This window comes from Frankliniella occidentalis, unplaced genomic scaffold (assembly GCF_000697945.3).
Source record: "Frankliniella occidentalis isolate FOCC.00 unplaced genomic scaffold, Focc_3.1 Scaffold111, whole genome shotgun sequence".
Lineage (NCBI taxonomy): Eukaryota > Metazoa > Arthropoda > Insecta > Thysanoptera > Thripidae > Frankliniella > Frankliniella occidentalis.
Genome location: NW_026267239.1, coordinates 132,875 through 143,400, shown reverse-complemented (window position 1 = coordinate 143,400; position 10,526 = coordinate 132,875). Strand labels below are relative to the sequence as shown.

The 10,526-nt window shown below is 48.7% G+C and overlaps 2 protein-coding genes across 2 annotated transcripts in view; both read left to right on the top strand.

The window, feature by feature from the left end:
- The window catches only part of LOC113203079 (major heat shock 70 kDa protein Ab), a 5,448-nt gene extending 1,761 nt beyond the window's left edge, over nucleotides 1–3,687 (top strand). The window contains exons 2-6 of the mRNA XM_052270142.1: nucleotides 1,331–1,468; nucleotides 1,566–1,737; nucleotides 1,828–2,399; nucleotides 2,484–2,753; nucleotides 2,825–3,687. Of these exons, the coding sequence (XP_052126102.1) occupies nucleotides 1,331–1,468; nucleotides 1,566–1,737; nucleotides 1,828–2,399; nucleotides 2,484–2,753; nucleotides 2,825–3,397 (1,725 nt within the window). The 3' untranslated portion in view covers nucleotides 3,398–3,687. The remainder of the gene's footprint in view (nucleotides 1–1,330; nucleotides 1,469–1,565; nucleotides 1,738–1,827; nucleotides 2,400–2,483; nucleotides 2,754–2,824) is intronic.
- Nucleotides 3,688–7,782: 4,095 nt separating this feature from the next.
- Nucleotides 7,783–10,520, top strand: LOC113203084 (zinc finger protein 319-like). The gene is made up of 4 exons (XM_026417575.2): nucleotides 7,783–7,981; nucleotides 8,593–8,686; nucleotides 8,786–9,021; nucleotides 9,114–10,520. Exons 3-4 carry the CDS (start codon nucleotides 8,801–8,803, stop codon nucleotides 10,312–10,314), a joined length of 1,422 nt encoding a protein of 473 aa, XP_026273360.2. The 5' UTR covers nucleotides 7,783–7,981; nucleotides 8,593–8,686; nucleotides 8,786–8,800; the 3' UTR covers nucleotides 10,315–10,520.
- Nucleotides 10,521–10,526: the final 6 nt, after the last annotated feature.

Below are 10,526 nucleotides of genomic sequence, written 5' to 3'. Positions count from 1 at the left end.
CCACGCCGGGCCCACCGGGCTCCATAAGGAGTTCCTGGCGTCCCGCACAAAAACGCGACGAGGAGCGAGCGACTGACCCAATGAGTCGCTGGGAGAGAGAGAGAGAGAGAGAGAGAGAGAGAGAGAGAGAGAGAGAGAGAGAGAGAGAGAGAGACGCGAGGGCAGAGACACCGGAGAGTCCCGGAGTCGATGCCCACATATGGAGTGAGGCGCGGGTGCAGGAGAGCCCCCCTGCCCCACCCTCCCCTGCCCTCGCCTCGCGGCGGGCGGGCCGGGAAGGCTCCGGTCGGCTCTCTTCCCGGGTCCAACAGCTGGCTCCAACAAGATACGCCGCCATAGCTGCAGGGCGACGGGGATGACAAGTGTTTACTTACGGGGCGTTACGGAGCCCCCTGCAGAGTGACGAACCGGCCAAGCCTTTCGGAGGCGTCACCTAAATGGTTCGAGAAGGGCGAGAGGAAGGGGGCGGGGGGGTGAGTGCGGACCCCATCCGCGGGCTGCCACGCGCCCCGACACGGCCAGCGTCACTTTGCCTAAGATGCCCCCGAGGCCCCATCCCGTCACTCACGTCAAAATGTTGCCGCCTGCCGCGAGGTGACGGGGAACTGCGTAGAGAGATGAGGGGGGTGGGAGCAGGGGGGAGACCACGTCCCATGCCACCGGATCGAATTCGCCCGAGCCATGTGTCGAGGCGAGGCCATAATTGTGCCGGTACTCACTAGAGAGTGCCGGGGTGCCCGGCCCCGCGAGAGGCGGCGGCGGCGGCATTCTACTTTGGCGCGAATGCATCATCGCGTGCGGATAGCACCACCACCCCCTCCTTCCGCCCCGCCCGCCCCGGCACCACTCCCTTGCCACCTCCACCTACCCCTCGGGCGACGCGCAGTCTATTTTGAGGCCCGCGTGGTCCGCGGCCCGCCGCACATACTTGCGGTAAAATGGTTACAATTGGGGGAAAGACGGTTCGGGGGGAAAGGGGGCGGGGACTATTTGTAAGCACGGCCGTGCTTACAAAATGCCGGCACGCAGAACTAGTTATTGGTATAGACATGCCGGGCCGGGTTAACCCCTGCTCCGTAAGTCCTTTAGGGTCATACAGAAAGCACGCACTCTTCATTAAGAACCGAGCAAAGTTCAGCAGCGTATGTGAGCTCTCGTAGCGCCTGATAGGTAGGCAACATCTTACTTGCAGTGCACGCGAGTACTGTGGTGTGGCCTACCCCGAGTCTCGCAGGCGCCAAGATCCCGTAAATTGTCTAATAAATCCGAGAAAGATGGAAGTAATTCCTGGACGACATGTCATCAATGATTGAATACTTTTCCTGTCCAGGTGGCGATGAATCCCAAGAACACAGTATTCGACGCTAAGCGACTGATTGGCAGACGTTTCGACGACCAGAAGATCCAGGCAGACATGAAACACTGGCCTTTCACCGTGGTAAACGATGACGGCAAACCTAAGATTCAGGTACGTGGCAGCACATACAACTGCACTCATTTCAGGTCACGACCCTCCTCCCTCCTGCTGACTGATCCACATCGCCCTGCATAAAATGTGTCCTCAGGTCGAGTACAAGGGCGAGCGGAAGGTTTTTGCACCCGAAGAAGTCAGCTCCATGGTCCTTAGTAAGATGAGGGAGATAGCCGAGACGTACCTGGGTGGCAAGGTGTCCGACGCCGTGGTCACCGTGCCCGCCTACTTCAACGACAGCCAGCGCCAGGCCACCAAGGACGCCGGTATATTTTTTCGCTCGGGAGAACCGGAGAGGTGGATACAAAACCTATGGTGAGTTGCCGATGTTTGATCTCGTGTCGTTCGCGTTGCAGGCGCCATCGCGGGCCTCAACGTGCTGAGGATCATCAACGAGCCCACGGCGGCCGCGCTCGCCTACGGGCTGGACAAGAACCTCAAGGGCGAGCGCAATGTGCTCATCTTCGACCTGGGCGGCGGCACCTTCGACGTGTCCGTGCTCACCATCGACGAGGGCGCGCTCTTCGAGGTCAAGTCCACGGCGGGCGACACCCACCTCGGCGGCGAGGACTTCGACAACCGCCTCGTCACCCACTTCGCCGACGACTTCCAGCGCAAGTTCAAGAAGGACATGCGAGGCAACACGCGCGCCCTCCGGCGACTGCGCACGGCGTGCGAGCGCGCCAAGCGCACCCTGTCCTCCAGCACCGAGGCCTCCATCGAGATCGACGCCCTCCACGACGGGGTCGACTTCTACTCCAAAATCACGAGAGCGCGCTTCGAAGAGCTCTGCATGGACCTTTTCCGCTCGACATTGGCGCCCGTCGAGAGGTCGCTCCAGGACGCAAAGCTTGACAAGGGAGCCATCCACGACGTCGTGCTTGTCGGGGGCTCCATCCGCATCCCCAAAATCCAAAAGATGCTGCAGGCAAGTACATGACGTGAGCATAGATCTGATGCTCCGGGGGAAGGCCAAGCTACTCTCTCTTACCATCTTGCCTTGTGGTTCCAGGACTTCTTCAACGGCAAGGCACTCAACCTTTCCATCAACCCCGACGAGGCGGTGGCGTACGGCGCGGCGGTGCAGGCCGCCATCCTGTCGGGAGACACGTCCTCGCAGATCCAGGACGTGCTGCTGGTGGACGTGGCGCCGCTGTCCCTCGGCATTGAGACGGCGGGGGGCGTTATGACCAAGCTGGTGGAGCGCAACAGCCGCATCCCCTGCAAGCAGCAACAGACCTTCACCACGTACTCCGACAACCAGCCGTCTGTGAACATCCAGGTGAGTGGGAGGGCGCAGGAGGTCGCCGACCTCGTCGTCGGCTCCCTGCCTGACCAACGTCTCTGTCGCAGGTGTACGAGGGCGAGCGCGCCATGACCAAGGACAACAACCTCCTGGGCACGTTCAACCTCACGGGCATTCCCCCGGCTCCTCGCGGCGTACCAAAGATCGAGGTGACGTTCAACATCGACGCGAACGGCATCCTCAACGTGTCGGCCAAGGACTCGAGCACGGGGCGCTCCGAGAGCATCACGATCCAGAACGACAAGGGCCGCCTGTCCAAGAGCGAGATCGAGCGCATGCTGGCCGAGGCCGACAAGTACCGCGACGAGGACGAGAAGCAGCGCGACCGCGTGTCGGCGCGCAACGCGCTCGAGAGCTACACGTTCGGCGTGAAGCAGGCGGCCGAGGACGCGGCGGCCGGCAAGCTCAGCGAGGACGACAAGAAGACGGTCGTGTCCAAGTGCGCCACCGTGCTGTCCTGGCTGGACTCCAACACGCTCGCCGAGAAGGACGAGTTCGAGGCCAAACTCAAGGAGCTCCAGGCCGACGTGGGCCCCATTATGGTGAAGCTGCACCTGGGAGGGGCGCAGCAGGGCGCATCTGCGGGCGGCAAGGGGCCCACCGTGGAGGAGGTCGATTAGCCCCGCATCAGCGAGCTGATAAAACCTGGACATACGGACGAGAGAAATCTATGATTAGCCTACCCAAGTAACTTGAATATGATTTATTTATGTACTGTGTCCCGGACGTTATGTTACACAAGTAAACTCATACTTCTTTACTTTTTGTTCAAAACTTTACATGACGTCAAAGGGGCCATTCCGTGATACTTGGAAAGTCTTCTATTTTTACACGCAATTTTATTTAAATTTTGTATTGCAAACACGTGTTATCAAATGACGAATAAATTGTCTCTTTGTACGGTACAAAATATCTGTACATTTTTAGAGATAAATCTTCGCTATCCGCTCCCCGCCTCGGACTTGCGACCCTCCTTTCCCCCCTCGCCAGGGTGGTGCGGTCAAATTTTTGTCTTTTCAGGGTAAAGGAAAATTCTAATTACGCTTTACATCGGTACATGACCCCTTTTTTTCAGGTATTGCACATGTCTGTGCAGACCGCTTTCAGATATGACGGAACCTCCCGAGACAAAACTGCAAAGGCAAAAAATAAAACAAAAATGGAAGCAGAGCTTTCTGAAGTACTAAATTGGATGCTCGGTACGAATTTTTGCATCGAAGCACAATTTTTTAAAAAATCTTTAGACCCTACTGAAAATTTCTGGATATCGGGGCAAATTAAAACAAGACACTGACAATGGAGTTAAATCTGCACCAGCTTTCGTGACACGTTCGATGGCGGGGAATTTCTTTTGTTTAGACTTGAACGAAAGAGTTAACCTTTCGTTCAGGGTTTAGATATTCCATTTGCTCTAACGAAAAAAAATAGCACAATCATAAAAGCTTGAGGAAAAGTGTCAATTGGTTGACTAGGGCTGCATTCCCATAAGAGACTGTCTGAGCTGTCTGTCCTGTCTTTCTGTCCATCGGGACAGAAATATGAGAAATTCAGACTATTTTCATGAGCTTACGGAAATCACCACCGGGCAAAGTAGAGGGCGCCGCTGTCGTTTCTGTCCCGGCGGACAGAAAGACAGGACAGACAGCTCGGACAGTCTCTTATGGGAATGCAGCCTAGTACTCCGGCAAGTTTGTATTTTGAGGCTTTTGAGTCGTCACGGTTGCCAACAAGCTAACCTCAAATCACTCGCACAAAACGCATGACATTAACCACTTACTTTCTAAAAATCTACATCTATTTCATTTCAATCATTACTGAAAATACAATTTTAAATGCTCCAATGCGATCTGCCAACCGTGACATTTAGCTAACCAAGAAGTCGGGCGTGGCGGTAAGGTTGTTTCCCTGCTCATAACATTTCAACATTCAAGAGGGGCAGCGCCAAGGTAGAGCAGCGTTAATGTCCTATCGGGCGGAGAACGAGGAGGGGCAAAATGGCCGAAGAGAGCCGAAGTCGGGGACTTGGCAGCGAGGCGAGCTCGGGCTCGCCAAAGCTGCTAAAGGCACATTGCGGTTCCGAGGCCATGTTACTCTACACTGCGGTTGTTTACTATTTAGTGATGTGTCTGACATTTGGATGTAACGTCAAGATTTAACGTCAATTGTTGCTGTGCTTGGCTCCTAACTTGCGGACAATATCAACATCTCTCTAGATAAATATTCTGAGTCTTCTGGTGTCGTCGTCTCAAGATAAGTATTCGCATGTTCTATTTATTCCAAGGAGGTTTGTGTACTAAGTTATTGGTTACAATTGAACAGATCAAGCCTTTCTCTCCCTCTTTTATTACTTGGATCTTTTCCCAGTAAACTGAAGCAGTAAATAGTCAGAAGTTTATTTCTGATGAAATATATTGTTTAAATTTAGGAGTGCATATCTCCGCAACGACTTACAATGAGGACTTCCAAGCTTGGTTAACAATACAGTACAATATTCACAGGTCGACTCTAATTTTATTAACATATTTTCTTAAAATGTTGTTTTACAAGAAATAGAAGTCACTTGCAGTTCCTCATTAAAATCTCTTTGTTCTAAATTGTGGTTTGTATTTGATGGCTCGAGAGTAACCGATTGACAACTGTAACTGAGCTTTCCTTCGTTATTTTCTGGGTCGATATTTGTGATGTATTGTGACAACCGCTTTAATCGTAAGGTTGCACAATAAGCCTTAAAGATAAAATAGTTGGTTCCATATAACCCATACAGACCTGTGTATGTTAGCACACCTTCTGAGTAGTAGGTTTAAGCTTATTTCCCATGTACATATTTTGATTTTATAACAAACTATGAACAACATTTAGTGTCCTGGTCGCAAGTTTTTTCTTCTGGCTGTGCTGTCTCTTGGATTCAGAATACTGTAAATGTTGCACCCACTTTTCATTAATGCTTAAACCTAATATGGTAAAATCTATATATTATCCCTCAAACCATTGAAATTTAACTTTAAAAACCAATTGCAGTTTTGTTCTTTGTTAAGTGCTGATCATGATCATTTTTCAAGCATTTATAACAATATTTCAGTGTCCTTTATAAGTTTTTCTCTCAAGTTCTGCAGTAATTTGTCCCATTCTTTTAAATTTTCATATTTGGGTGAGGGCGGCTGGGGTCGGACTAGCCGGCCTCAGTCGTGGCAAGCCTCCTCGCGGCCCTCTTGCCTGGAGAGAGGACAGGCTCGGACGACTCTCGCATGCTGCCTTGCTGCCTGCTTGCCTGTGTGTGTGCTGTGCCTTTCCTCTTACTAATATGCTTAAACGCGACTGTCGTTAGGCTTGCTTATCTTCACCTCTTGCTGTGCACTGCTTAATATTTTTTTCTCTCCATACTCCTTTTGTACATCCTCCTATCGCCTCTTAGGACCTAAGTCCCCTACTACGACATCTGGCCGGCGCGCTGCCAGTCCCCAGAGACCCGGGGCCTTCAAGAGGCAGGGAGCGGCCCTGGTGCCGGACGGGGTGCTTCCCCGCTGTGGGTGGCACCAGGGATGATGGCCTAGGTGAAGTCCGCAGCCTCTACGTTTCTCGTAGCATCCCTGCCCCGCTCCCAAGCTCTACCATGCCTGTCTGCCGTTCTCTACCCTCTACCAGCTCTGCTCCTGGTCTCTGCCTCTCTACCATCTTTGCTTCTCCACCTCTCAGCTCCTCTCTAACATCATTGCATCTCGCCCCTCTGTTCCTCTTCACCATCTTCCGTCTTTGCCTCTCCGCTCCCCCCTCTACCCTCTGTGCCTCACTACCTCTCTCCTCTCTACCATCTCTGTCTCTCCGCTCTGCTCCTCTGTTGCTCTCTGCCGTCCTCGTCATCCCTCCGCTTTCCTCCCTCCGCCTTCTTTACCTGCCTCCACTTACATCTTCTCTGCTGCTCCCCTCCTCCTCTGCCTTTTCGCCTTTCGCCCCCCTGCTCTCCTCTCCTATCAATGCCAATGCCTCATCACTACCCCTGCCTCCTTAGCTTTCCACCTGCACCTCTCTACTCTTCCGTTCCACCTTATTTCCAGAGCCTTCCGCTCCTTTTCCTTGTCTTGCCTATATCTGCAATGCCTGTGCCCAGGCGCACTTCTTGACCATTTAAGGGTCGCTTACCTCCCCCCTTTTCTTAATTTTCTTCTTGCAGCATGCTGAGTGTCGTCCACTGCTTAGGGAGGGGTGCACTTTGCCTGGCTTCGGCCAGGCCGCCACACCTCTCCCTTGTACCTTACGCCCGTTCAGGGATCTTGCTCTCTCATGCTTACACTACACCTAATTACCATGGCCCAGGCCCGCCTCACGCGGAGTGAGGGGGGGACCCCCTTTCGGTCAAGCGTCTTTCGCGGTCCGTGCAGATCAGAAACCCCTAGGGTTTCCCTGGGGGGGTTTGGCCCATTGCAAAACACCCTCTTTCAGGTGGCCGACCAGGAGCCTAGCGCTTGTAGGCCGGCGGATGGGGAGCCGTGGGTGGCGGTATAATAGAATCAACACCATCTCCATAGTGGAGCGCCCCATTCGCCATAATCAATCAATCAATTCTTTTAAATTTTCATATTTTTGCTTTCTTACGAAATCAAACTGTAACTGTAAATGTACAAATATAATTACTTAGCCCTCCTCGCAATTGATATAATTTTACTGCTGTAAATGGATAACTTCCGTTCTGCAGATGAATATCTCATTTTCAATTACCCATTATCATTATTAAATACTTTTTTGGTAGTGTGTTTGGAGGAAAGCAATGATAGAAAGAGGAGAAGGGTCAGGGACATGTGTAGAGAGGCAGGAGAAGGAACAATAACAGGGTAGCCGAGGTAGCCGGAACGGAAGGGGGGAGGGGAGGAGGATGCGGAGGGGGAGGGGGATGCACAGGATGGGGATGGACATTATTACTGATAGACAAGGAATGCTGATGCTGCTGGGCGGGAGCGGGCGCGAGGGTGGGGGCGGGGGTGGAAGGGGGCACAGTGAGGTGGGCGTGATGAGCCGGGGGAGAGGGGGAGGGGCAGGGTTGTTTGCTTTTGTTGCAGATTGGGTCACATCTGGACTGGAGGATGCCACTGCACTTGCCTCCTGCCTGTTGGAGCTTGCTGTGGGGCTCGTGCGCGCTCAAAGTGGCGTCCTTGTGTTTTCATCTACCAAGTCACATATTCCCACATTTTCAACTGGATTAACCATTCAAGGTATGCAGGTGCTTTTATATTTTTGTCCATCCATTGAGTTTTGAGTCAATTATTATATGTGAAACTTCTAGTTTTAGAGGGAATGACCACTTAGATTTAGAAAACATGATGCTATGAATTTTACTTTTTTTTCTTTTTCTTGGAATTTCTATTTCTAGACAATGATAGAAATAAGTTTTTTATTTTCTAAAAGATAAAAGCAGTATTTTGTGGGGCCAGTTAAAAATTTGCTTCGTCTAACCTATATCAGTTTCTACTTGTGAAAAGCATCAGTTTTGATTTTTAATACCTAATTTTCATTTTGTAGCGTATTTTTTATTGGCCTGATGATTTCTGGATTATTTAATAGTGGCTTCTTGATGCAGCTTTTGTAAATGATCATTTTCCTTACATTTGGCACCATGTGCAATCCAGAAAGAAACAAAGCCTCGTGATAAGCAGACCTTTTTGTCAAAAATTCTCTTCCTTTTACTCTCATTTTAGCTTCCACTCACTTGTTTGAATCTAAAGAATTGGATCAGCTATTTTCTGATTATATGATGTTTCCAATTCAAAGATTTAAAACGTTTTTCGAAGATACCACTATATTAATGATCTTATTATTTTTTCAGCTCTGTGCTTTTTTGAAACTACCTCCCGTCCTCAACAAGAAAGTGCTGTGTGTGTTCTTGTGATCCTCAAGTTGGAGGTAGTGGTACTGGGAAGGTATGTTCATGCGTTTGCAGTTCACTAGGAAGCAGAGCTTCATGTTGTCTGAAATCTACCCTCACTTTGCTTGACTTTGTCTTTTTCTCTTTTCCATAGAATTGAATATTTGTCATGGATGATGATGCTTTCAAGTGTAATTTGTGCTCAAAGGAGTTTATTCGAAAATACCATCTGGCAAGGCATCAGTTGACATGTTCTAAAGAGCAAAAGAATCATTTTAAATGTGCCATATGTGATGAGGCCTTTGGTCGCAAAGACAATCTTCAGAAACATATAGCAAATTTTCATCCGCACTTAAAGTGTCGTATATGTGATGCCAAATACTTAAATCGGTAAGTGTTTTAAAATTATTTTGTGATATGCCATACTTAATTAATGTTATTATTCCTTTTGGTTAATAATTATTTTCATTTGTTCTTTACAGAAGTGAACTTCAAGATCATCTAACCAATAAGCATCTATCAGCAGAAAATCAGAGGAAGATCTTGCATTGTGAAAAATGTAACATCACTCTATCTTCGACTCGGGAATATGCTCAGCATGTCTTGGATTGTGGGGTCCTTGAAAGTAAGAAAAGAGCCACCATTAACTATTCAAGAGAATGTGACAAGTGCAAAACTGTTTGTTCTTCTGCATATGCTTTCAGAAAGCATACAAGCAAGTGTGGGAAGGAGGCTGATTCAGATAAGGAATTAAGTAAGAGGGAATGTGTTGTGGAGGGTTGCCATCAGCTTTTTTTCCACACAACGGCTATGATAAGTCACATGATAGATGATCATAATACGGATGTTGAATCTTTTGAGTATACCTTAGAGTCATTTAATGAATTTGAGAAGTGGAAAGAACAGATTGAAGGTGATACCTGTACGTCTTTCACTGCTCCTGGTGGTTTGAAGAAGACCGACAAATTTGTGTATAGATATTATACTTGTCAACTTGAAGCTCCAGATACAACACACCGTAAAAGTGGAATGGTACCCCGCAAGACATCAAGAAGGTGGCAAACAAGGGGTTGCATCCCCAAGGGTCAATCTTGCCCAGCTCGAATGTTGGTAAGAGAAGATATTGAGACTAAGAAGGTAGTTGTCACTTTTGTTGAATCTCACAACCATGAGATAGATTATAAGCATAATAAGTACCGCAAGGTCCCCAAGTCTGTCAGGCTAACAATTATTAGTCTTTTAACTCTTGGAATGGAGCCAAAGCACATCAAATCATTGTTGAGAGGGAGAGTTGGAGCACTAGATCAGCGGGATGGGCAAGTAAAACCAAAGAAAGAGCATTTCATCAATGAAATGTATATACGGAGACTAAAATATCATCTGAAAACAGGAAAAAGATATCATTCGAGTGATAGTATGTCATTGGACATTCATGTTAGAAATTTAATTAACACTGCTAACTTCAAGCAAAGTGAGGATGATGATGAAGTATTTAGTCCTGTTTTACTGTATAAGCCACAAGGTGCAGAAGTTGTTCTGGGACATGAATCTCTCAATCGTCTTTCTAAAGATACCCTTCTTCTGGGCATTCAGAGCCGAGAGCAGTTGAAAATGTTACAGCAAGGTGCCCAAACAGTTGTGTGTATAAATTTTACTTATAAAATCAGTCAGTATGATTTTTAGTTGTGTAATATCATTGTACCAGATGAGTTTGGTAAGGGTTATCCTGTTGCCCATTTCATAACTAATAAACAACATGAGGAGACATTAGTTGAGGGTCTGAAAAGTATTAAACTAAGATGTCCAGATTTACGGATAAATTTTTTGATGACTGATGATGATCAGAGTGAGTGGAAAGCTATGCAGAGGGTTTTTGGTTCTGTTGAGTCACCTAT

Excerpts from the sequence above, each read along its gene's own strand:
- LOC113203084 (XM_026417575.2), top strand. The coding sequence starts at position 8,801 with ATGGATGATGATGCTTTCAAGTGTAATTTGTGCTCAAAGGAGTTTATT. Across the intron at positions 9,022-9,113 it reads GATGCCAAATACTTAAATCG|AAGTGAACTTCAAGATCATC; the intron begins GTAAGTGTTTTA and ends TGTTCTTTACAG.